Below are 26,473 nucleotides of genomic sequence, written 5' to 3'. Positions count from 1 at the left end.
ATAATTACAGTTTTTCAGATAAACCTATTACTAATGTTAACAAATTTACAAATAAATCTTCACACAGAAATTCTATTTTATACTTCTTATATGCATATATAGTACTACACTAAATCTTATATAAGCACTAGAGATTTAACTTAGAATATTAAATCATTGTCTCAAAAAATTTAAATTAAAATTAGCAAAGATATAACATTTGCTTTGACATGAGGTTTAAGACTAGAATAATAAAAAGAAAACAAGAAAACTTAAGGAGTATTAATAGAAAAAGTAGTTATAACCTTTACATAACTCTACAAAAACCATTTTTAAAAGTATGGTCCAAAATAGTGTACTAGTTATTCAAATTAAAGAACACCCACACAACAGAAAACCATATAGCTACTTAAATATTATGGAGAGTATTTAACAATACGGGAAAATACCCAAGATATATAAGGTGAACACAGAAAATTACCTCCTAGTATGATTCATTCAGCTTTCAGTATAAAAATCTGTACCTTCTTCGGATTAAGGATAATTTCTATTAATTATTCTTTTCTATGATATATATTACTATTATAATCAGGTAGATATTACTTAAAATCGTAACTTCATCATATTCTCTTACCTGAAGGTACTAGGGAATCTTGTTCAATGATCCTCGCAGAGGCCAAATCACTGATAATGTACTGCAGCCTCAAATGTCTGAATACTGACACGAACGGTTTTCCTTGCTCAGTTTCAAGAAAGGTCGTACCTTCAAAATCTATAAAAACGTTTAAATTAAATAGTCATTCTTTTCAAATATACTAATTTATTTTTTCTTAAATGGTTTTATGGGTTCAGGAACACACACACGCACACATGTCTACTGGAATACAAATCAGCCAATTTCAAAGTTTTCAAGGATTTTATAAACCTCAGGTATGTGGATAAAAACTTGGGAAGATTTAGAAAAAAGCCCCAGAAAATTAACTTTGGTCCTAAGCAGACCCTCACAATTCAGTTGTACACCTTTCTGTGGTTTGGAGCTTACAGTGCAACAAGGCACAAAAAGAATGCTTGAGAATGACACTTAGGATTGCGGTATCTCTTCAGGACACCCTTTCCAAGGCACTGAAAACTCCAGTGGAGCCCTGGCTGGTGTGGCTCAGTGGACTGAGTGCTGGCCTGCAAACCAAAGGGACGCCGGTTCAATTTCCAATCAGCACGCATGCCTAGGTTGTAGGCAAGGTCTCCGCTGGGGTTGGGGTCGCATGAGAGGCAACCATACATTGGTTTCTCTCCCTCTCTTTCTCCCTCCTTTCCCCTCTCTCTCAAAATAAATAAATAAAAACATTAAAAAAAAAAGTCCAGTAGAACTCTAGAGCCCAAATGCCTCGCTCAAAGGTCTTCAAAAGATATACAGGTCATTAAATGTCTCTTGGGATTCTTCTAACTTATGCTTTAGCTACATGTGATGAACACTAGTTAATTTATTAATTCTCTATTCAACTACAAAATAAGATACATAGACATTGGAGCCATTGATTTGTGATATGTGGGTGGTATTTATTGTTAAAGTAATTCATATTTAAGAAATATATGGCTTAACCAGTCAAGATGGTGGAGTAGGTAGATGCAGTACTCGAATCCTCCCACAACCACATCAAAATTACAACTAAACTACAGAAAAACTATTATTCAGAACCACCTGAAATCTAACTGAACAGAAGTCCTACAGCTAAAGATGTAAAAAAGAAGCCACAAAGAGACTGGTAGGAGGGGAGGAGACATGGAATGGGGTGGTCTTATATCCACGAGTGGCAGATAAAAAATCAGGAGGGATATCTCGGATGCAGAGGTGCTCCCTAAGGAGTGAGGGGTCCCAGCCCCATAGCAGGCCCCTCAGCCCAGGATTCCAGTGCCAGGAAGAGAAGTCTCCATAACTGCTAGCTGTAAAAACCAGCTTGGGGGATTGTGGCTGAGTGAGACAGAAGGCTTCTGATATCCCAGGTGTTCCTCTTAAAGGGACAGTGCACAGACTTACTCAGTCTCACTTGCTCTTAATTCCAGCACTGGGGGACCAGGGATATACGGAGAAGAATTGAGTGGTCTGGCATCATGGTGAGAGCTAAAGGAGTGGCTTTCTCCTAGACAGAAGTGCTGGCAGAGGCCATTGTTCCTTTTTTTGGGCCATCCTCCCACAGAGCTGGCAGGTGAGAGCCCTATCTGAGTCTTCATCAATCTGGCGAATAACTTAAAGACCCCACCACCCCTAACTTGCAGGCCCATCCAAGCCATTTCCAGTGGCTTTTCCATACAAGTAGCCTATCTAGGTTCATGCTTTGGGCTTTCCTAAAATCTCTCAAACAAGCGGCATCTGGCCTTGGCATGCCACGTACCTCTCACTAAATGGCCCCAGGCCTGACACTAGCAGCAGCCAGCCTTAGTTGCTGCTTGGCCTCTCCTGGTCACCTCCAAGCCCAGCATATGTAGCAGCCATCTGCAGATAACTTTGTTGTTCATGGTGGGTGGCACCAGGCAGGGCACAGGCGGCAGGTGACCTTGGCCTGAAACTCCCAGGAGGCCCCAGAGCCAGCACAGCTTCAGACTATGTCAGGGTACCACCCAACCACCTCTACAAGTGACACATTCAGGGGGCAGACTCAGTGGGCACCTGGACGCTGCTGCTCTGCGCAGTCAGCCCCTGCACAGCTGATCCTTCATGGTTGTTGCAGCCAGTCCTTGCTGGTTGGCCTGGGGGTAAATCCCTCCTCTTGAGATGCCAATAGCAATCAAGGCTCAACTACAACCAGAGGTATACACACCCACATGGGGTACATACATGGAGTGCCCAACTCTGGTAATCAGAGAGGGTGTGCCACCGGACCCTATAAGACACCTACTACCTTAGGCCACTCTACCAAGCCTGAGAGATGTAGCAGCTCTACCTAATACACAGAACCAAACACAGGGAGGCAGCCAAAATGAGGAGACAAAGAAACATGTCCCAAATGAAAGAGCTGAACGCACTCCAGAAAAAGAACTCAACAAAATGGAGACAATCTACTGAATGTCTAGTTCAAAACACTGGTTCTAAGGCCAATCAATGAGCTTAGGGGAAGAGTAAATGAATTTAATAAGAACATCAATAAAGAGCTAGGAAACATAAAAACAGAGATAGAAAACATAAAAAAGAACCAGTCAGAAATGAAGAATACACGAAATGAAATGAAGAATACATTACAGGGAATCGACTGTGGAGTAGATGAAATAGTAGATCAAATCAGAGATTTAGAAGATGAGGAAGCAGAAAACACCCAATTAGAACAGCGAAAAGAAAAAAGAATCCCCCCAAATGAGGATAGTGTAATCAGCCTCTGGGACAACTTTAAGTACACCAACATTTACATCATGGTGGTGGCAGAAGGAGAAGGGTGAGAGCAAGGAATTGAAAACCTTTATGAAAAAATAATGATGGAAAACTTCCCTGACCTGGTGAAAGAAATAGACATACAAGTCCAGGAAGCACAGAGTTCCACACAAGATGAACCCAAAGAGTCCCACACCAAGACACATCATAATTAAAATGCAAGAGGTTAAAATACAAAGAGAGCCTCTTAAAAGCAACAAGAGAAAAGCAATTATCTACAGGGGAGCTCCCATGAGACTGTCAGCTGATTTCTCAACTGAAACTTTGAAGGCCAGAAGCACTGGCAAGAAATATTCAATTGAAAACCAAGGACCTACAACAAAGACTACCCTACCCAGCAAAGCTATCATTCAAAATCAAAGGAAAGATGAAAAGGTTCCCAGACAAGAAAAAGCTAAAGGAGTTCATCACCCCCAAACCAGTATTACAAGAAATGTTAAATGCTCTTCTTTAAGATAAAAAGATAAAAAATATGAATAAAATGGCAATAAATACCTATCCATCAATAATTACTTTAAATGCAATGGATTAAATGGTCCAATTAAGAGACATGGAGGTTAAATGAATAACAAAACAAGACCTTACATAGGCTATCTACAAGAAACTCACTTCAGATCAAAAGACATACACACACACTGAAAGTAAAGGCATGAAAAAAGGTATTTCAAGAAAATGGAAACAAACAAACAAAAGCTGGGGCAGCAATATTTACACCAGACAAAATAGCTCTAAAAGACAAAATAAATGAACAAGCAGAACAGAAACAGAATCATAGATACAGAGAACATTCTGACAGTTGCTAGATGGGAGAGGGATTGAGGGGGTAGGTAAAAAAAGGTGAGGGGTTACAAATTGGTAGTTATAAAATAGTCAAGGGGAAGTAAAGTATAGCATAGGGAATCCAGTCAATAATGTTGTAATAACTATATATGGTGTTAGACGGGTACTAAGTAAGTTATATAATGTCTAATCACTGGGTTGTACTCATAAAACTAATATAAGATGGTATGTCAACTGTAATTGAAAAATAAAAATTATTTAAAGTCTAAAAAGTATTAATTTTTTTTCTTTTGGGGAGAATTTAAAATTACTTCTAAAAATAGTTACTCTCAGTTGCATTCCAATGTGCTTTCATGAGTGGGAAGGAAAGGTCTAGAGTTACTGCTATCACACTTGGGCAAAAGCCCTAGGCTGTTTTCTATTAAACAAGGTCTCCCATGGGAACACACTCAGTCCTACTGCTATTAAGTATAGGGAAAGAAGTTGAGAGCTGCTATTGTAGACTATTATGCCTCAAACTATGCTTCACGTGGAATACTGGTTTACTGTGAAGGAGGTGCTGCCCATTAAAATATTTTTTTTCCCTTTAAGTTGCAAAAAGATAGTCAAGTTAATGAAAAGAATTTTCACAATTTTCAAGTTTTTATCCCATTTTTTTTTGTATTCCTTTGGTAACTACCTAGTGTCAAGTAAAACAAACAAGAAAGCAGTTAAGCTCATTAAAAAAATTAGTAGTTAACTTTGCTTACTTATGCAACAGCCATGTAACTGGGGATCTACATGTCTTATCTTTTTAGTTAGTTCTAGTTCTTATGTTGCATTATATGTGCCAATTTCATGAGGTGTACTAAAAATACCACTATAGCCCAGGCTGGGTGGCTCACTTGGTTGGAGCATTGTCCCATCACCAAAAGGTCACAGGTTCCATCCCCAATCAGATCACATAGCTAAGGTTGAGGGCTCAATCCCCCAGTCAGGGTGCATATGGGAGGCAGCTCATCAATGTTTCTCTCTTTCCTCCTTCCGTTCTCTCTAAAATCAATGAACATATTCTTGCCCTGGCTGGTGTAGCTCAGTGAATTGAGTGCAGTCTGTGAACCAAAGGGTCGCTGGTTCGATTCCCAGTCAGGTCCCATGCCTGGGTTGTGAGCCAGGTCCCCAGTAGGGGGTGCTCAAGAGGCAACCACACATGGATGTTTCTCTCCCTCTCTTTATCCTTTCATTCCCCTCTGTCTAAAAATAAAATAAATAAAACCTTAAAAAAATTTTAAAAATAAACATATTCTTGGGTGAGGATTTTTAAAATATATAAATAAATAAAAATACCATTATGTTCTTATGGATGCTCCATCACATGAACAAGTTATAAAAATCTAATTCTAGACTGTCTCACAGACACCTGGAAATTATCCCATGAAGCCTTTTATTCAGGGCACAGAAGAGATTGCCTCATTTACTTTTGTGAGAATTCATGGAATTAAAAAAATGTTTTAAAGATTCTATCTTTTCAAACTATGGCTATACTAAGTACACCCGCCAAAGTAAATAGCAATCTATACATATAATTGTCTAAACAAAGGCCTGAATTTCTATTGTTTGTAGTCCTGATCCATATGTATCTGAAAGTCATATAATTACAAAAACCTAAGAGAAATGTACCAAAATATAGTGGTTGAGGGGACAAGTGATTTTTGTTTTATTTCCTCAGTATTCATCACTTTTATAATTTTAAAACGGTATTAAATCACCTCAAAATCCTCACTGAAAAGCAAGAGCATTAGAGATATATATTTTTTTGCTTTATGCAATAAATGTCCCCCTGAAAAGTTATCTTAAACTGTACATTTTTACACTATGAAAGCTGGGTTGGAGACCTCAGGGTGAGAAAACCAGAAGTGGACCACAGCTTCTTATTCTGGTTTCTGCCACTTCGGCTACAGAATAATTTCTCTCATGATGGACTGCTATGGTTAATCCATCTGGAGCTAAAATGAGTTAAAGTTTATGTTAATATTTACCTAACATCTGTTTCTGCAGAGTCCCCTTGTCTTTTTAGCTTCTCCACACTCCTCATCTCTTTCAATTTTTATCTCTCTCCCTCTGTTTAAATTTTCTCCTTGTAAATGGTCCTTTAGACATGTTTGGTTCATGAGCATGATAGAAAAATAATTTATCTGGCTCTAAGCTAGGAAATCTCACTACATAAAATAATTCTACAACATTTATTTAAACAAGGCACAAAGAGCACTACATTTTAAAATTAAGAACTTTTTTTAATTAGCCATGGCTGGTGTAGCTCAATGGATTGAGCTCGGGCTGTGAACCAAAAGGTCGCCAGTTTGATTCCCAGTCAGGACACATGCCTGGGTTGTGGGCCAGGTCCCCAGTGGGGGCCATGTGAGAGGCAACCACACATTGATGTTTCTCTCCCTTTCTTCCTCCCTCCCTTCCCTCTCTCCAAAAATAAATAAATAAAATATTTAAAAAAATAAAATATTATGGTATTTGTCCCTCACCGCCTGGCTTATTTCACTTACCATAATGCTCTCCAGTTCCATCCATGCTGTTGCAAAGGGTGTAAGGTCCTTCTTTCTCTCTGCTGCGTAATTCTATGTAATTCTACGTAATTCTATGTAATTCTACATAATTCTATGTAATTCTATGTAATTCTACGCAGCAGAAAGAAGGAGCTTATACCCTTCGCGACAGCATGGATGGAACTGGAGAGCATTATGCTAAGTTAAATAAGCCAGGCAGTGAGAGACAAATACCATATGATCTCACTTTAACTGGTACATAATCAACAGAAGAAAAAAGCAAACAAAATATAACCAGAGACATTGAAGTTAAGAACAATCTAACAATAGCCAGAGGGGAGGGGGGAGAGGATAGTCGGGAGAGGAGTTTTCAGGAACTACTATAAAGGACACATGGACAAAACCAAGGGGGAGGGTGAAGGCAGGGGAGGGAGGTGGGTTTGGCTGGGGTGGGGTGGAGGGGTGGGGAGAAAATGCAGACAACTGTAATTGAACAACAATAAAGAAATATTAAAAAAAGAACTTACTTTAATTAAAAAACACCTTTAAGAAAGTAAAACGATAACCTATAAACTCTATAGAAGATAAGTGTGACACATATTTATGACAAAGAATTGATTTCAAAAATATATAAAGAATGCTTACAATTCATTAAGAAAAGAAATACAATATTAACATAGGAAAATAAATAAATAAATAAATAAAATAAAAATAAAATAGGAAAACAACCTAGATAGATATTTCACAGAACAGGAAACATATGGCCAATAAACGCATAAAGACCTGGTCGATCTCTTTGTTTTAAGGAAATAAAAATCAAGTGAAGTCCACAATATGAAATAGTTCAGTGACAGATATATTTCTTTCCAACTCCACATGCAGTGATGTCATGTTGGTAGCTTGAAATCAGGCATGTTGGGAAAATTTGTAAAATGGAAATTTAAAAAGTGCTAGGAATCAGGAATTACTTTTTTCAGAGAGCCAGTTTACCAGCACACTACTATATTATGTTAATACATACATACATGCAGTAACACTTTTTTAAACAAGGGAATAAAACACTCAAAATTCAAGACAGTAGTTGGAGAAAGCCAGAAGGACACAACAAACAACAAACACATGAACAGACTGCAGTTATTAATACTTAGTACTTGAGGATTAATTACTGGAGGTTTGATAAAGTATTAAAAATAAACAAAAAAGCTAGCCATAAATGGACCAAAAATGACAGTGAAGTAAGAAAATCATGAACTAAGGATTATGAGTTATTTATTTCTTATACCTGAAGGCCATTACATTTTTTTCCTGTATCTTTTTTATCAAAGTAAAAAATAAATATATTGCATGCTCTACCTCTGTCCAGGTAAGAAAGACTTTATGGCAGTTGATCTTAACCAATTTTAGATCAGCCTCCCGGGGGAATCTGATAAAAGGTATGGAAAATCTACCCCCCCACCCCCAATGCCTGCCAAATGCGACACACACAGACATAAAATTTTGCATCCACTTTCAGTGTCCACACACAGAAGCCTGTCCATGGGCCCCCATGTTAAGAATTATTGCCTGATACACAGGATTTCATTTGTTAGGGAAAATTCAATGTGGTCAAACAAAAGATAAATTTAATTAGCAACATCTGTTGGGGATAAAATGAGAAAAGCAATAATTTGGGGGAATTAAAACATGGGTCAAGAAGTAATAATTCAGTTAATTGAGGCATTTTTCTTCTTCAGCCTCAATTTCCTCAGTGGAAATGAGGGCTTGAATCAGATAATTGCTAAGGTCCTCTCCAGCACTAAAATTCTCTAGGTCTATAATGATTTTAATAACTTTCAATTAAAAAAAAACAAATAAGTTCTCAATAAAAATTCAGGTATACCTTTTCTCCTCTTAGAAAACCAGACATCTGTTTCAGTCAAAAGTTGTTTTAAAGATCCATTCCAAGAAGGCACAAGTTGAAGGAACATCCACTAGGTTAAAAAAGTAAACGAGAAAACAATGGCAAGATTTCATCATACTATGATTTTATATTTTCAATCTGCTTCCACCTTAAAATATAATACCTAAAAATTTTAATTTTCATTACAAGCAGTTGAAAGACATAGAACTATTACATGAGATGCTTGCAAGCTTTAAATTAATGATGGCATTAAGCACTGTCTAATAATAAAAACTCGTGAGTGTGTGATAAAGAATAAACTAATCCTTTAAAGTATTTATGCTCTCAAATATACTGTACACTATTAAAAAGGTAAAAGTTTAATATTACATTACCAAATTTATATTAATTTTTAAACTAATTTATTCTACTCACCAATTAACTCAATTCACTACTTAGTATGTGAGATTTAAAATGTAAGAAACTAAAGGGAAAAAGGACTTTCTTACTCTTAGTGTTTCTTATTGTCTTATGGCTACTGCGATAATATGCTTATCTATAAGTGGCAAAGATAGTGGCAAAGACCTTGGACTTTTAAATCCTGACCCTACTACTTAATAGCTGGGCAAATTACCTAATTTCTCTGGGCCTCAATTTCTTCATTTGTTTAATGAGCATGATAACATGTCTACCTCACAGGACATTAAAAGAATTAATATGTGTAACATACGTTGACTAGTGCTCGGCACACAGTAAGCATTTCTCATTTCTGGCGTAACAGCAGTTACATCAGTAAGAAAGTATGAATGCTACCAATGGTTCAGAGAGAAATGAGCTGTCTACCACTCCTTTAATGATTAGACAACCCCATCACTAAACTTCCTTGAAGAAAAATAGTAAAAGAATCTCATCCTACCGTAAAAACAACCACAATGATATAACTAGAAGGTGTCTCATTCCGAGATTTCACAACTGTGTTAAATGCAGACTCCATGCTGGTAACAGAAGGCTGAAGGCAAAATTATGCAGTGGGAAAAGCAACGCATTCGGCTCCTAATACCTGGGTTCTGACTCAGGTTTGCCACTTAGTAATTGTTAAGAATTCTAAGTCTTAGTATCTACAGAACAAGAATAATGATAATGATAATAACAATTTAAAAAGTAAAAAAATTACAAAAAACAAGAGCCAATTTGTCTTTTCAGAGAGATGTAAAAGTAAAATTACATTTAAAATGTTGAAAACTTTCGAAAGGGTGAGAAAACATATGCCTGAAGTGCAAATAAAGTCTGTAAGACAAGAATTTCAACATTTTCTAGAAAAAGTATGTGTGAAAATTTCATCGTATTCATTAATGCAAATAAAGCTCAACTCTGAAAACATTTCTGAAAACCATGTATAGTTGACCCTTGAACAACACAGGTTTGAACGGTGCGAGTCCACTTATTTATGGATTTTTTTCAATAAATACTGTAAATGTATTTTCTCTTCCTTATGATTATTTTCTTCATAATATATTTTTTCTTTAGCTTACTTTACTGTAAAAATACAGAATAAATGACATACAAAATATGTGTTAACTGTTTATGTTATTGGTAAGGCTTCTTTTTGGTCAACAGTAGGCTATTAGTAGTTATGAGTAGCTAAGTTTTAGGGGAGTCGAATTTTTACTGCAGGGTTGGGGGATGTCGGTTTCAATGCCCTTAACCCCCGAGTTGTTCAAGAGTCAACTGCAAAACATTTAACATTTCTAACTATGTAAATAACATAACAGTAACATATCTGTTGTTGAAAAAACCTGCAAAAAACAAAAATGGAATCTAGGACAGAAGAGTATGAAGAGTGAAATTAAAAACACTCATCATAACAGCAAGTCCCTAAATATAAAGACTTTTTTTTTTTTTAAACATTTTGGCGTATTTCCTTTTACTTTTCTTACATTTATAACCATTCCCTATCACTGGACATTAGCTGTTTCCAGTTTTTTACTATTATAGTTAATGCTGAGATGACATCCTAAACACATCGTATTACATCAATACCTTTTTAAGGGCTGTGTATACATCCATCTCCACTTGCATCACAAATAAGTTAGATGAACCAATGAGCTGTTTCATGACATTTATACTAGAAAAGATAAAATAGAGGTAGTAAGTTTATATTCATAAACAGGCTAAAAGAAAATGTGGTATTTAAAATTAAATTAGTCTTTTTGCCCAAGACAAAGTATCTTAGAAAACAATTTATCTGAACACAGGGATAATTTAGATAGTATGCTGTGAAAAGACTTGGTTTTTGCACTGTTAGAAAAACAAAAAGTGTTCTCATCTGCTAGTTAATCCAGTTAAAGCAAGGTCTCAATAAGATAACTTTCGGTATACTCTGATATAGTGATAGCCTTCCTCTTTTTCCTCTTCTCCCCATTCAATGTTTATAAACAGACACTTGTCAAAATACACTGAAAACAATAGATCTTCAAAGTAACCTTTACACTCTAGGCTTAAGAGAATTGCTTAGTCATAAAACATGTTTGTATTGTCGTAACAAGGAGTAAGGTTAGGAATACATGCTAGTTTAAATTCAGAGTGAAAATAATATCACCAGTTGTTTTCCCTTTTTTCTGTCCTTTAAGTCAGAAGAAGAGAGAACATCTGGGTCTCCTTGTTGTTGTTGTTCAAGTACAGTTGTCTCCATTTCCCTCCTACCCTCGATACTACCTCTTTTTGGCTTTGCGCATGTGTTTTTTATATATGCTCCTTGACAACCCTTTCACTTCTTTCCCCCCATTACCCGCCTCCCCCATCCCCTCTGGTTACTGTAGTTTGTTCTTTATTTCAATGTCTCTAGTTATATTTTACTTGCTTATTTGTTCTGTTTCTTAGGTTCCACTTATAGGTGAGATCAAATGGTATTTGTCCTTCACCACCTAGCTTATTTCACTTAGCATAATCTCTCCAGTTCCATCCATGCTGTCGTGAAGGGTAGGAGCTCCTTCTTTCTTTCTGCTGTGTTGTATGCCATTGGGTAAATGTACCATAGTTTTTTGATGCACTCATTTACTAATGGGCACTTAGGTTGCTTCCAACAGTTGGCTATTATAAATTGTATTGCTATGAACATCAGGGTGGATAGGTTCTTTTGGTGTTCCAGGATTCTTAGGGTATAATCCCAGCAGTGGAACTGCTGGGTCAAAATGCAGTTCCACTTTTAGTTTTCTGAGTTTTTAAGATGACCATTGTGATTCATCTTTCTTTTGAAAAAGCTCAATGAGAAATTATAAAAGAAAAATATTAGTGTTTCCAATGATATTTTCTCTTTTTCACAATATAATGCCTTTTACTTTTTATTGTTTTAGTATATTTTATCGATTATGCTATTACAGTTGTCCCATTTTTTTCTCTCCTTTATCCCCTTCTACCCTGTACCCCCTCCCTCCAGAATCCCCCCACCCTTAGCTTATGCCCATGTCTTGTACATGTAAGTTCTTTGGCTTCTCCATTTCCTATACCATTCTTAACCTCTTCCTGTCCATTTTGTACCTAGCAATTATGCTTTTTATTCCTTGTTTCTTTCCCTCCATTCTCCCCTCTCCCCACTGGTAACTCTCCATATGATCTCCATTTCTGTGATTCTGTTCCTGTTCTAGTCGTTAGCTTAGTTTTTATTTTTTAGGTTCAGTTGTTGATAGTTGTGAGTTTGTTGTCATTTTCTGCTTTATGGTTTTTGATCTTTTTCTTAGATGAGTCCCTTTAATATTTCATATAATAAGGGCTTGGTGATGATGAACCTCTTTAACTTGACCTTATCTGAGAAGCACTTTATCTGCCCTTCCATTCCAAATGATAGCTTGGCTGGATAGAGTCTTCTTGGATGTAGGTCCTTGCCTTTCATGATTTTGAATACTTCTTTTAGCCCCTTCTTCCTTGTAAGGTTTCTTTTGAGAAATCAGCTGTTAGTCTTATGGGAACTCCTTTTTAGGTAACTGTCTTCCTTTCTCTTGCTGCTTTTAGGATTCTCTCCTTATCTTTAATTTTGGGTAATGTAATTATGATGTGCCTTGGTGTGTGCTTCCTTGGGTCCCACTTCTTTGGCACTCTCTGAGCTTCCTGGACTTGCATGTGTATTTCCTTCACCAGATTGGGGAAGTTTTCCTTCATTATTTTTTCAAATAAGCTTTCAGTTTCTTGCTCTTCCTATTCTCCTGCTGGTACCCCTATGATTCGGATGTTGGAACGCTTAAAGTTGCCCCAAGATTCCAAAGCCTCTCTTCATTTTTGGGGGGTTCTTGCTTCTCCCTTCTGTTCCAAATCATTGATTTGAGTCCCAGTTTCCTTCCCTTCACTGTTGGTTCCCTGTATGTTTTTCTTTATTTTACTTTGTATAGCCTTCACTTCTTTCTTCCTTTATCTTGCAGCCATACTCATCCATTTCTGTAAGCATCCTGATTACCAGTGTTTTGAACTGTGCATCTGATAGGTTGGCTATCTCTTCATCGCTTAGCTCTTTTTCTGGAGTTTTGATCTATTCTTTCATTTGGGCCATATTTCTTCATCTTGGCACACCTATTACGTTGTAAGGGAGGGGAGCCTTAGGTACTTACCTGGGTGGGGCACCCCCCTTCACTGACTTGTGGTGCTGTATATGGGGGAGGGGCCAGAGAGGGAATAATGCCATTTGTTCAGCTCTTGCCACTTTCAGTCACTTCCCCAGCTACCCACAAGCAAATTTGGCCCTTCTGGTGCCAATTCCCAAGAGGCTGGGCTTGTGTACATTCTAGGATCCCATGGGTCCCTCCAATGGACTCTCCTGGGAGAGAGTTTTCTCTTGCTGCCACAATACCCATAGGTTTTTACAGTCAGAGGTTTTGAGGCTTTATTTCCCCATACTGAAACTCTGGGATGCACAGTCTGTCTCACTCCCCAGTTGTTCCTCCTGCTTTATTGGCACTCAAATGTGGCCCTGCCTGGGCCACCAGCTGCCATCTTTCCCGCCCAGTTCACCAGCCTCCCTGGCTCACCATCTCTGTCCCTTCTACCAGTCTGTATGAATGTTTCTTCTTTAACTCCTTTGTCGGATTTCCATACAGTTCAATTTTCTGGCAGTTCTGGTTGTATTTTTTTGTTTTTGAATTCATTGTTATCTTTCTTTTGGTTGTGTGAGGAAGCAAAGCATATCTACCTACACCTCCTTCTTGACCGTAAGTCTGTTTCTAATAAGTTTCAAACCAAATATACTGCAGAGCTTTATTTATGCCATGACATCATTAGGGAACTTTTTTTTTTGGTTTTGGTAGAATAATACTTCTCAAACTTTTCTACCAAAATACCTCTTAAGGGCAAAGAAAAGGAAGGAACACAGGAATCCAGAAGGTGGTCTATCCATAAAAATAATATTTCTATTAATTCTTGTATTTTATCTTGAAAGTTTAAAGAAATTTGAATTCTCTCTTTGCCATAATGTATTTAAACATAAAAGTGTTTAATTATCTCCTATGTCTCTCCATGCTTCCCCCTTCACCCCACCTTTACTCAGTAAAACTGACATCCCAGGAAGTTAAGTCATTGGTTTTATATATTTCCATGGGCATGTCATATAATACTTAGCAACATTTGTACCCTTGTCTCAGAAGCACCACTGTAAAGGAAATGCAAGCCTGAAAACGACTATAAAGCCTACTGGCCTCTGAAAGATCATTCCCACCCAGAATTTCTCAGATTCCCCCATTACTACAAATAATCTTCTTGAGGGCAGAGACCATGATATAATTAGCTCTGTATTGTTCAGAGCCCTAACAGAGTACCTTCATACACAGTGGACATTCTGGAAGTATTAATATTTGTAGATGGAAGGAAGAAAGGAATAGTAAGCAGACTTAATTCAAAAGGCCAGCCTAATAGTGAATTTAATTTCATTAGGCTTATCAAAAAGTTACAATTTCCTTAAATTTAATTTCTCAATGGTAAAGATAGTTTTTTAAATAAACTTTTAGGTTCTCTAAGAGCCCAGCAAAAGTGAGGTGACACTTGAAAATTTTCTATAATTTTATAGCAGCAATGAATTTTTCTATTAAAATTAGTAAAAACAGTTGACATAGTATACATTACATCATTTACAACACAGAAATTTGTGTAGCATTTCATTATTTCGTGGAGGTAGTCAAGATATCGTTCATTAAATTGTTCAGTTTTTCATAGTAATATTGTTTTGTTTTATACAAAAATGTCTTACATACTTTGGAAAATGAAAAACAATATTTTTAAATGATTAAAAAGTTATTTAAAATTCAAATACCTGAGTTCTTTAAAAAGTTCAACATTCTGATGAGTCATCAAATTGTTTAGAAGCCATTCAAGGCACCTGAAATTAAAACATAGAATTATTACATTATAGTTCACATATTTATGACTTATTAAGTACAACTTTCAGTTAAAAACAGAATATTAGTAGTTTTGCTAGGACATGCTCAAAATTTCTAATTTAACAATTGAAAATTTAGTATTATTTTTGTCAGCAGTTATTAAGGGAATATTCCCTTTATATTAATAAAAGCATTGCTAATTAAGAAAAACCTCATTTCAAGTTTGTGTTAAATGGTGTATGAAAGGGTTTACATACTTCCATTACCTTCTTTATAATTTAAAAACGGATACTACAATCCTCAAAAGTTAAAAACATTGTCAGTAATTGCACTGGTACGATGCCTAGTATGCCTACAACTTGAGAGATCTGATAGACAAGTCTACTGTACAGAGTGGCCATAGTTTCTATAAGCATGTATCATCCACTCACAGTCACTTACAAAAGCAACACTTTTGAGAAATTTCTTAATTTGTCCAAATGTAAAAAGGAGCTTTTTATAGCAAAATTCTATTCCCCTATCTTTTTTTTTTCTTTCTTATTACTACACATTCTTTTAGAAAACCAAAGCAGCCAAACTCCCAAAAGTGAGATGGAAGGAAAAGCAAAAAGGGTAACTCACTTTTTCTTTACAGAATCTAATCCATAGGTCCCTGCTGATGTGTAATAGCCACATACAGTTTTCACATTAATTGTTTCCTTCATTGTCTCACCACACTGCTGTATTAAACCATCCTGTAAACATAAATAAGCACTGGAAAGGCCCATTTCACATGGGAAAAATTAGCTCTGAACATGTGCTTTTAAATATTACAAAGTATTAAAAAAGGAAGAAACAAAGAAAGAAAACTCATTAAGTGCAGCAAGCCTAAGTTTTTCATAAGTCCAGTAAAAGTACTGAAAAAAATCCAGCAAGTATTCAACTAAATACTTGGAACTGAAAATGGAAGGGAGGGGATAAAAGTAGTAAGGTAGAAATGAATATTGTTAATCTCTCTCTTTTCTATTCTTCCCTTTCCTGGGACCTTTGCTAATTTAAGCAACACTTGGTCTGTTTTGCTAGATCTTTTTCAATTAAGACCTCACTACATAACCATGTGATGGGCTAGGCAAGTAAACTATGAATCATCAGAAAGTGTTTGCTGAAGTTTAAAACATTTATCAATATCTGATGCACCTAAATTGAATATATCATTGTTTTAAACTTACATTGAAATTTTAATCTGAAATGTTTACACAGAAGATTTAAAACAAACTTTATTCAATATATGGAAAGAATACTGTCACTTTCTACTCAAGTTTCTGAAATATATTCATGCAAGTGTATTATTAGGTTAAATAATTAAGTCATAAAGATAACGCAGAAAGTGGATTTAGAACAAAACCGAAAAAGGACTAAAGTTAGAAAATAAAGTATACTTAATGGAAATAAGAATTGTAAGGATCAAAACATTTTAAAAATCAAATATCCTCAACTAAGTACATTTAGCAAGCTATTAACTAACTTCAAATAAATTAGTATACAAATGCCACATAAAAGGAAACTTGTTTAACTTTTGTTAAAGATCAAAATAAGTCGTTGAGTCCATTAGGATTTTAAACTTACCTGAAATTCACTAGACTCTCCTCCCCTTTCCTCTTAACATCTTCTTTGTCACCAAGCCCAGTGGTATTCCCAGTGGAGAGCCCAGTGGCTCTCTGGTATTCAGTTTTTCTTCTCCATTCTTAATTTTACGACCCTAATTTAGACCCTCTTTGGATTATTACAATAGGTTTTATACTCATCTTCCCTTCAATCCATCCTTCACATTGTCTCTGAAGCTTTCTTTCCAAAACACAGCTTTGTCTTTCTCTCAATTACAATCTTCCAAAAGTACTTAAACCTAAAGTCTAAACTTTTTAAAAGGTACAGAGGACTTTCATGATCTGGCCTCTGCCTCCCTCTCTCCAAACTTTCTTATGCTCTATGCTAGAGCCACATTCCACTCAGATTCTCTAATTCTCCAGTTTCACATCACTAGGTCTTAGTTTAGTATCTGAAATGCTCTCCTTCCCCTCTCTTTTACTTTGCAAAAGAAACATATTTTTTGGTTTTCAAGACTCGACCTCAGACACGACTTCTTTCTTTGATACCATCAGGCTGAAATGACCATTTTGTGCATCCACAAAATTCTGTAAGATATTTATTATTGTTCCTATAATATCGGACAGCTCTTACATTACCTTTGGGTCTGCATATCAAGCCTTTCTCTCCCACTTGACACATTATATTGTGAGCTTTTTAAGGGTGGGGACAACATCTTAATTTACCTTTGCATCTTTTTACCTGATTTGGCACATTGCTAAATACACTTCTGTTGAATAAACAAATCTGTCCTTCTACCAATAGGTCATGTACATTTACACAGTTATTTCATAATTAGGAAAAAGTTTACATTGTAATCACTTGATGTTTTTTGAACCTCTGAACTAAATGAATTAGTAATTATAAGCCATCTGCTTCATAACAGTCAAAATAAGTCATTAATAAATAGAAATCTATAAATAGACTTAGAAAAGTAAATTTTTTCCACATTATAGTCATTCTGAGATGTCTATATAGAAATAGCTTGCATTCATCTTATAGACATCATGACCTCTTCAGTTGTAATCAATTGCTTTTGGTCAAGCATTTTAGATAGTGTCACAAATGGCATATTTATATAATTCATTTTTATTTTAAAAATTGTAAAAAGCTAAATTTTTGTTTTTGGAATAGATACTTTGAAACAAAGGTACAACTGTGATACTTCCTTCGCATAATGTGCATACTTACCAACTGTAGCATACAAGCTGCTGCCAAAATGGCAACAACTCGACTGGGCTTTATTAAGACGTCATCCCGATACAGTGACCCAAACGCAACCTGTAGTGCTGAAGGCAAAAGGACACGTGTAGAACGAAATAAGAATTATATCCTTATAAGAGTATTACAAAAATAACAATGACTATCTTCATACACTAAGACATATGTCTAAATCTAGTATGTACTTAAAGGATAAGAGAAGTATCACTAATTAAAATGCTAATAATGGTTTACTGACTAATGGTGCTAATTTAATACTAATGTTATAAATTTCCACTTATTTTACCATGTCAAGTTGGATTCTTCCAGATCTAAACTTGACATTAATTAGTGGTCAGAATTCAGGCACGTTTGGAAAAAGTTTTATAAAGACACCCCTAGGGAGACCAATTTTTAAGTACAGACACAATGATTATCTTAACCCTGATGCTTTCGGTGCTTCACCACCGGCAAGTGTGGAATAGCCCGTGGTCTCATCCATGCCGCACTCTCACCCAGCCACCAAAGCTCTCTAAGCCTGTCCATCCTGCTCTCCACCACACTCGAATCTACGTCCCGCATCGTTTGCTTTATAAATATTCTTTTCTCTTTGTCTGTGGTGAGTACTGGGTACTTCAGCTTGGGCTATCAAAGAGGGGAACAGAAAGAGCACTGGAATAGCAATTAGGAGTACTGTCATCTAATCTAGGCTCATTAAACTGCTCTGAAACATAAAATAAGCCCCTTAAATCCTCTGGACCTCAGCTTCCTCATCTAAGAACCTTTATAGCGCTAAATCAATATTGATTATATAATTCCTATTCCATTGTTCCCAGAAAAGGCCTTCTTATATAGGGAATAATCCATGAATATTTTTCCAGCTTTTCTACGTAATTAAAATAAATGGTCATACTTTTCCTTCCTACACCCTACATTCTCCACATACCAGGCAGATATATTTACAAACATAAGTAAAAATATTGACATGGCCCACATGACTAAAAAGATTAGAGAGAAGTAGAATAGAACTGATAAACTATGGATTAAATGGAGCTTTTTTCTAGCTTACAAAGTTAGAAGAAAATATTTAGTTTCTACCAAAAGAATAAAAAGATTTTGTTTTCATTATTTTGCATAAAGTAATAGTTACGGTGGTAGTTACCTTCTACATCAATATTCTGGTCAGGAATCTCCAATTCAATAGTATTCATGCCAGATTCTTTCCAAGAACCACTGAACATACTAGAAAAGTAGCCAGACTTAAAAAAAAAAAAATCAATGATTATGCATTACTTTCTGTGTCTTCCAAGTTATTTCCCCATTTTTAATGTTAAGCCTACCATTCTATAAAAACTAATCTATCATAATATTTCAAGAGAAAAAGAATTGCCAAATATGTCTATAGGAAAACAGAATTTGAGATGAGGACACTTTAGGTATTTCAAAATATTTTCAGTTTAGTACTAATTTAATGAAAACTAAACCAAATTCTCATATCACTATCTGAACTGAATTCCTATACAGTAATATATTTGAATTTCATTAGCTTTTTACTTAGTTAGAAACAGTTTCTGAGTATATTTCATGTATATGTTTCCTTATCAATGACATTCTAAATTCAAACTTAGAAATTATGTATCTATTTAAGTATCTCTTATAAACATATGACAACACACAAGGTGGACAAATTAAAATGTGCCAAGCAAGAGAACAGACTAAAAGCCCTCAAACTGTTAAATCCTATTGTACTTCAGTGGCTGTAACAAGGGTCCAGACCAGTCCCAAATCAATACTAACAGGATGATTCCCAAGAAACTAGGGAAAATCCAAACTTCAGTTTTATTCAATCAGAAAATTCCAGAATGAACCTGAATTCTTGGAAAGGCTCCAGAATGGATGCAGTCTTCAGTTACTTACTGGATAGTACCTCTCACAGAATTACTTTGGAATGGATCAAATATGAACTAATTTATTGAAAATTTTTTTCTGAGTACTTAGTATAGACAAGGCACTATGAACATAGCAGTAAATAAAACACACAGTTTCTGTCCTCAGGGGGCTTATAGTTTAGCATGTGGCTTGCACTACAATCAATCCAGTTTCTCTTGAGAGGGAAAGAGGCATTTCATCTTTAAATTCACAAAACTGCTTTTGAGAGATTAAAAAGAAAGATATGGACTATTTCCTCAAGTTCAAACCAATATTCTGATATATTCTCTAGGCTCTATACTTTAAGGCAAAATAAAACTGTTCAAAAAATTAAATAAAAAAACTGTAATTAAAATGTTAGAGGAAATTTTCTTTCAACTATTTTTACTAAAAAAATCTTAAACTATACTGTCTTACCAGTAATTATTGTCAAATGGTGAAAAAGAGAGGGAAAAATATTAAGCTCCACAGGATAAGAACTGAATTGTTCACTGCTCTATTCCCAGTGCCTAGAACAATGATTTGAAGAAAAGACAGATTTGATGAAGAAATAAAATATTTGAGCTATTAGAGTAATATTTTTTTTATTTTGAAAGTTTTGAATCTTTAAAATGGGGTGGCAGATAGTAATGTTATCAGCACAGAAATCAAATAGGTATATCAGCTAAATAACTTAAGTCTATATACTTTTTAAAAATGTTTTTAATTTAACTGCATTCCCCAGGATAGAAGGAAGACTAAGTGTCAAGAACTTTCAACTTTAACTACAAAGCAACATTGCATCTGAATTCACCCAATTAAATAATCATTTACATATTAAACAAATTCAGCAACCTTAACTTTAATGTTAAACATTTTTTCCCATAATTTTTTTCCTTTTGTCAACAGAAGGCACCAAAATCATCACCTAACTGAAGTAATGACAAAAAGGTATTGATTGTTATGTTAGTATGACAATGAAAATTCAAAATCTATTTTCCTAGAGCAAACTAAGTTTTCATTAACAATGTTTGCCATATTTCTAATAAAACAAAACCTTTTACAGATGCTAGGGTTTAACCACTGCTCATATAAGAGATTATTGTAAAGTGCAAATATAAAGAACACGACTTAAAAGAGTTTGAGTTTTTTTAAATGACTACCTTGGTTATTCAAACAGAAAAATACTTACTTGACATAAATATATTTTGTGTAAGCTCCATTCTTCTCCTAGAGCACAAATCTTAATGTCACTATTTTCACCATTCAAAAATAATGTTTGATAAATATATTTGGATGTACTCTTTAATTTTTTCCTGTTAAAAGAAATGCAGCTGTTACATATGTGTAAAACTGAACTTTTTACTGATTTTGCATATAACTCAAAATATTCCTTTTGTTCAATTTCTATTAAGTAGAGCCAACTTGTGTAAGAGGACAGAGGGATATTATACATTTAAATTTATGCATACAGAAGAATGAATTTAAAAACAAATAGTAGTGGTTATTTCTGAGGTAATCCATTCCCAAAAGGGGTAATAGAGGATAGATGGAGGAAGCATGAGAGGGAGACCTTTCACATCTTTTTAAAATTCTCAGTTTTTGAACTAAGTCAATTACCAATTCAATAAATTAAGACAAGACAGAGTGATTTTTACTTATTTCCTTTTACAAATCTGCACTGTGAAGGGTTTCAATGCAACTACAATAATACTCTATACAATTACAGAATAAAGAACATGAGTAAAAATTTCACCTGTCCAAGTAATTTAAAAAATAACTTACATTTAATCTTAGTTTGGTACCAAACTATTCTAAAAATGAGTTAAAAGGTCCTCCCCTCCTCCCTGCCCCCCAACTGACAATTGGTTTGCAGCCTTAAACCAACAAAGGTTCTCAAAACTATGCTCAGTGGAAAAGTGGTTACCAGGGAGAGCTGAGAAGTAAATGCTGGGCATCCCACCCAATTTAACCAGAGTAGCATCACATTGTCTACAAACACCTTGGAATTCTGCATAAGGTTTCATTTAAACAAAGAATTTTTAAAAGTTTGATAATCATTGCATAAGGTGGTCCAGTAAATAAGAAAAGCCCTTGATAGAGGATGATCCATATCTTTTATATTCCTGGCCAAGCCGGACAGCTTTCCTAGTAGTTAAAAATTTTCGGTCTTTTAAAAAATGAGATAATTGTTTCAGATGGTGTCTTGAACCAGTGTATTTAACACTGGTTCTTTTACTGCCTCTTCCCAAAAGACAGTAAAAGTAGCACCTGCTTTGGTGGCACACACTGGGGTTTGAGCCCCAGCTTCACCACGGCTCAGTTATCCCAGATGTAAAGAGGGTATCAACAGTACCCACTTCAATGGGTTACTGTGAGAAATAAATGAGATAATAAAGCTTCCAGTACCTCGTAGCACGCTCCCCAACTTACATTAAAAGATTAAAAGTATAGAAAGGAATAAGCCCACAACAGCAAAAAAAGTGAGGGTGGGCTTATCTCCTGCTGAGATAATTCTATGGTTCTGGAAGTTAGAAAATAGATGAATAGAAAAGAGCATTGAAAGCTACATCCAAAATATATCATGAAGGTCTAGGATGGAGACTGAAGCCCATTTGTCCTTCAGAACCTATGGGTGGTTTGTGGGTGTGTGTTGGGAGGATGAGGTCTCAGGGGAAATAAAAGGTAAAAATAGAAAGTGAGGCAGAAAATATGAAACTTGTTCCCTTAAAGGCCTTCTTCACCCTCTATGAACACAGAGTACAGATAACTAAGGGATAAAGATTCCAAGGATCTTCCAGAAAGAAAAAAAACAAATCTATCAAAAAGATCTGACTTTATAGGTGTTGGTGCCTCAGATAAAGCAATCCTCCTTCTGGCATATGAAGAATCTGTAGCCTAGTAGGTCGCAACCTATTCACCCTAAATCATGGTTCCCAAACTGTGTGTCAAAGCACCTAGAGCACCACAGCAAACTCAGGTAGGCGTGTGGAAATTCTAAATTGAAGGAAACACAGCAACATCTTTCGGATATCATACAGTCTATTACTATTAAGTTGGTTGGACCAAACTATGCTATTCCTTTAGGACCCAAGGTGCCATGAAGAAAATTAGTGAGAGAACTTCTGGCCAAGATGGAGGCATAGGAAGACATACTGTGCCTCCTCGTACAATCAAAAGAAGGACAACAACAAATTTAAAAACAAAAACAACCAGAACTTCCAGAAAATCGAACTGTATGGAAGTCCGACAACCAAGGAGTTAAACAAAAAACATTCATCTAGACCAGTAGGAGGGGCGGAAACAGGCAGTTGGTCAAGGCGGCAGCTGGAGGACTGAGGCAGGCAAGGCAGAGGCTGGCGGACCGGCGAGGCAGCAGATTGCAGACTGGGCAGTCCCACATTCGTGCGGATAAACCGGGAGAAACAACTGGGGAGCAAGACAGACCCGTGCAACCCAGAGTTTCAGTGCAGGGAAATAAAGCCTCAAACCTCTGATTGAAAACACCTGTGGGGGTTGAGGTGGCAGTGGGAGAAACTCCCAGCCTCACAAAAGAGTTCATTGGAGAGACCCACAGGGTCCTAGAATGTACACAAACCCACCTACCCAGGAATCAGCACCAGAAGGGCCCAATTTGCTTGTGGATAGCAGGGGAAGTGACTGAAATCCAGCAGAGAGCAGAGCAAGCTCCATTACTTCCTCTCAGACCCCTCCCCCACATACAGCATCACAACGCAGCTAGACGTGGGTTGCCCCACCCTGGGGAATACCTAAGGCTCCACCCCTTTACGTAACTGGCATGCCAAGACAAAAAAAAAATGACCCAATGAAAGAACAGATCAAAGGTCCAGAAAAAATACAACTAAGCAATGAAGAGACAGCCAACTTATCAGATGTACAGTTCAAAACACTGGTTATCAGGATGCTCACAGAATTGGTTGAATTTGGTCACACATTAGATGAAAAAATGAAGGCTATGCTAAGTGAAACAAAGGAAAATGTACAGGGAACCAATAGTGATGGGAAGGAAACTGGGACTCAAATCAATGGTGTGAACCAGAAGGAAGAAAGAAACATCCAATCAGAAAAGAATGAAGAAACAAGAACTCAAAAAATGAGAGGCTTAGGAACCTCCAGGACATCTTTAAACGTTCCAACATCCAAATTATAGGGGTACTAGAAGGAGAAGAGGAAGACCAAGTAATTGAAAACTTACATGAACAGATAATCAAGGAGAACGTCCCCAGTCTGGCAAAGGAAACAGACTCCCAGGAAGTCCAGGAAGCTCAGAGAGTCCCAAAGAAGTTGGACCCAAGGAGGAACACACCAAGGCACATCATAATTACATTACCCAAGATTAAAAATAAGGAGAGAATCTTAGAAGTACTAAGAGAAAAGGACACAGTTACCTACAAAGCAGTTCCCATGAGACTGTCAGCTGATTTCTCAAAAGAAACCTTACAGGCAAGAAGGGACTGGGAAGAAGTGTTCCAAGTCTTGAAAGGCAAGGACCTACATCCAAGATTGCTCTATCCAGCAAAGCTGCCATTTAGAATGGAAGGGAAGATAAAGTGCTTCTCAGATAAGGTCAAGTTAAAGAAGTTCATCATCACCAAGCCCTTATTATATGAAATGTTAAAGGGAGTTACCTAAGAAAAAGAAGATCAAAAATAGGAACAGTAAAAATGACAGCAAACTCACAGTTATTAACAACCACACCTAAAACCAAAACAAAAGAAAACTAAGCAAACAACTAGAACAGAAATAGAACCACAGAAATGGAGATCACATGAAGGGTTACCAATAGGGGAGTGGGAGGGGGAGAGAGAGGGAAAAGGTACAGAGAATAAGTAGCATAAATGGTGGGTAGAAAATAGACAGGAGGAGGGTAAGAATAGTATAGGAAATGTAGAAGCCAAAGAACTTATATGTATGACCCATGGACATGAACTAAAGGGGAGGAATGTGGGTGGGAATGGGTGTGCAGAGCAGAGGGGAATGGGGAGGGGGGAATGGGACAACTGTAATAGCATAATCAATAAAAAAATTAATTAAAAAATATATTAAGACATAGAATTTTGGCACTGATATACTTCCTGAGGTTGTCTGGTGTGCTTTCCCACTTTAACCAACTATTTCTTGAAAAGCTTTGGCTTCCAGGCCCACCTTCCACATCATACCTTTTCTCAACTGCATGTTTTACTTTACATTACCAGGATTATTAAAACTCAGCTCCTCTGCAACTAGATCTTGAGTGTTTCGTCCCTGGATTGCCTCTAATTATTGAAAGCTAGCAACAGTGTTTGTTGTTATAGCTATGTAAATAATGTTCACTGCAGAGTCAAGTAGTGTGCTAGATTATAAATCATACTTGATAGGCCCAGTGCCACAACTCTCACCCCCTGTTTTTCTCTTGGAGAAATTTCCTAACCTCATAGTCAAATGGAATCTCTTTCTAACATTCCATCAAGTGCATTAAGTTGGACCCTGTTTTCATGTGTTATCTTATTGAGAAAAAGCCTTTTTTTATTGCTTTATTTTCCTGGAGTTTCTTTCTTTAAAAAAAAATTATATTTTATTATTGATGCCATTACAGTTGTGCCAATTTTTCTTTCTATGCCCCCTTCTACCCAGTCCCACCCCTACTCCCTCAGGCAATCACCATACCATTGTCCATTTTTCCTGCATATATGTTCTTTGGCTACTATGTTCCCTATGCTGTACTTTACATCCCCACGACTATTCTGTAACTACCATTTTATACTTCTTAATCCCTTCACCTTTTTCACCCATCCCCCTGATCCCCTTCCATCTGCCAATCATCAAAACATTTTCTGTGTCTATGATTCTGTTTCTGGTCTTTTCGTGTATTTTGTTTTTTAGATTAAATTGTTGATATGTATTTATTGCCATTTTATTATTCATATTTTTGACATTCTTCTTCTTAAAGAAGACCCTTTAACATTTCATATAACACTGATTTGGTGTGATGAACTCCTTTAGCTTTTTGTCTGGGAAGCTCTTTATCCTGTCCTTTGATTCTAAATGATAGCTTTGCTGGGTAGAGTAAGCTTGGTTGTAGGTACTTGCTTTTCATCACTTTGAATATTTCTTGCCAATGCCTTCTAGGCTGCAAAGTTTCTTTTGAGAAATCAGCTAATAGTCTTATGGGAATTCCCCTGTAGGTAACTGACTGCTTTTTTCTTGCTGCATTTAAAATTCTTTGTTTTTAACATTTTGCATTTTAATTGTGATGTCTCTTGGAGTGAGCCTCTTTGCATCCATCTTGTTTAGGACTCTCTGTGCTTCCTGAACTTGCCTGTCTTTTTCCTTCACCAAGTTAGGAAAGTTTTCTTTCATTATTTTTTCAAATAGATTTCCAATTTCTTGCTCTATCTTTTCTCCGCCCAGCACTCCTATGATGCAAAAATGTTGGTGTGCTTGAAGTTGTCCCAGAGGCTTCTTACACTATCCTAATTTTTTTGGATTCTTTTTTCTTCTTACTGTTCTGATTGGTTATTTTTTGCTTCCTTATGTTCCAAATATTTGATTTGATTCTTGTTTTCATCCACTCTAGTATTGATTCCTTGTAAATTGTTCTTTATTTCAGTTAGCGTATTGTTTATCTCTGACTGGATCTTTTTTATATTGCTGAGGTCCTCACTAAGTTCCTTGAGCATCGTTATAACCAGTGTTTTGAACTCTGACTCTGATAGATTGCTTATCTCCATTTAGTTTAGTTCTTTTTCTGGAGTTTTGATCTGTTTTATTCATTTGGGTTACATTTCTT

General features: G+C 36.2%; 1 protein-coding gene across 2 annotated transcripts in view; it reads right to left on the bottom strand.

Annotated features, from left to right (window-relative positions):
- GMCL1 (germ cell-less 1, spermatogenesis associated) overlaps nt 1–26,473 on the bottom strand; it is a 53,843-nt gene that overhangs the window by 19,520 nt on the left and 7,850 nt on the right. For both annotated transcript variants that reach the window (XM_024558503.3, XM_045193813.2), the window contains 8 exons: nt 20,876–20,999; nt 18,938–19,034; nt 17,767–17,864; nt 15,574–15,686; nt 14,886–14,951; nt 10,637–10,721; nt 8,597–8,687; nt 614–751 (listed from right to left, as the gene is read on the bottom strand). In XM_024558503.3, the coding sequence (XP_024414271.1) occupies nt 614–751; nt 8,597–8,687; nt 10,637–10,721; nt 14,886–14,951; nt 15,574–15,686; nt 17,767–17,864; nt 18,938–19,034; nt 20,876–20,999 (812 nt within the window). The remainder of the gene's footprint in view (nt 1–613; nt 752–8,596; nt 8,688–10,636; nt 10,722–14,885; nt 14,952–15,573; nt 15,687–17,766; nt 17,865–18,937; nt 19,035–20,875; nt 21,000–26,473) is intronic.

Source organism: Desmodus rotundus, chromosome 5, assembly GCF_022682495.2.
Source record: "Desmodus rotundus isolate HL8 chromosome 5, HLdesRot8A.1, whole genome shotgun sequence".
NCBI classification, from domain to species: Eukaryota; Metazoa; Chordata; class Mammalia; order Chiroptera; family Phyllostomidae; genus Desmodus; species Desmodus rotundus.
Note: the sequence above shows the minus strand (reverse complement) of the source record. Positions and strands in the feature narration are given on the sequence as shown.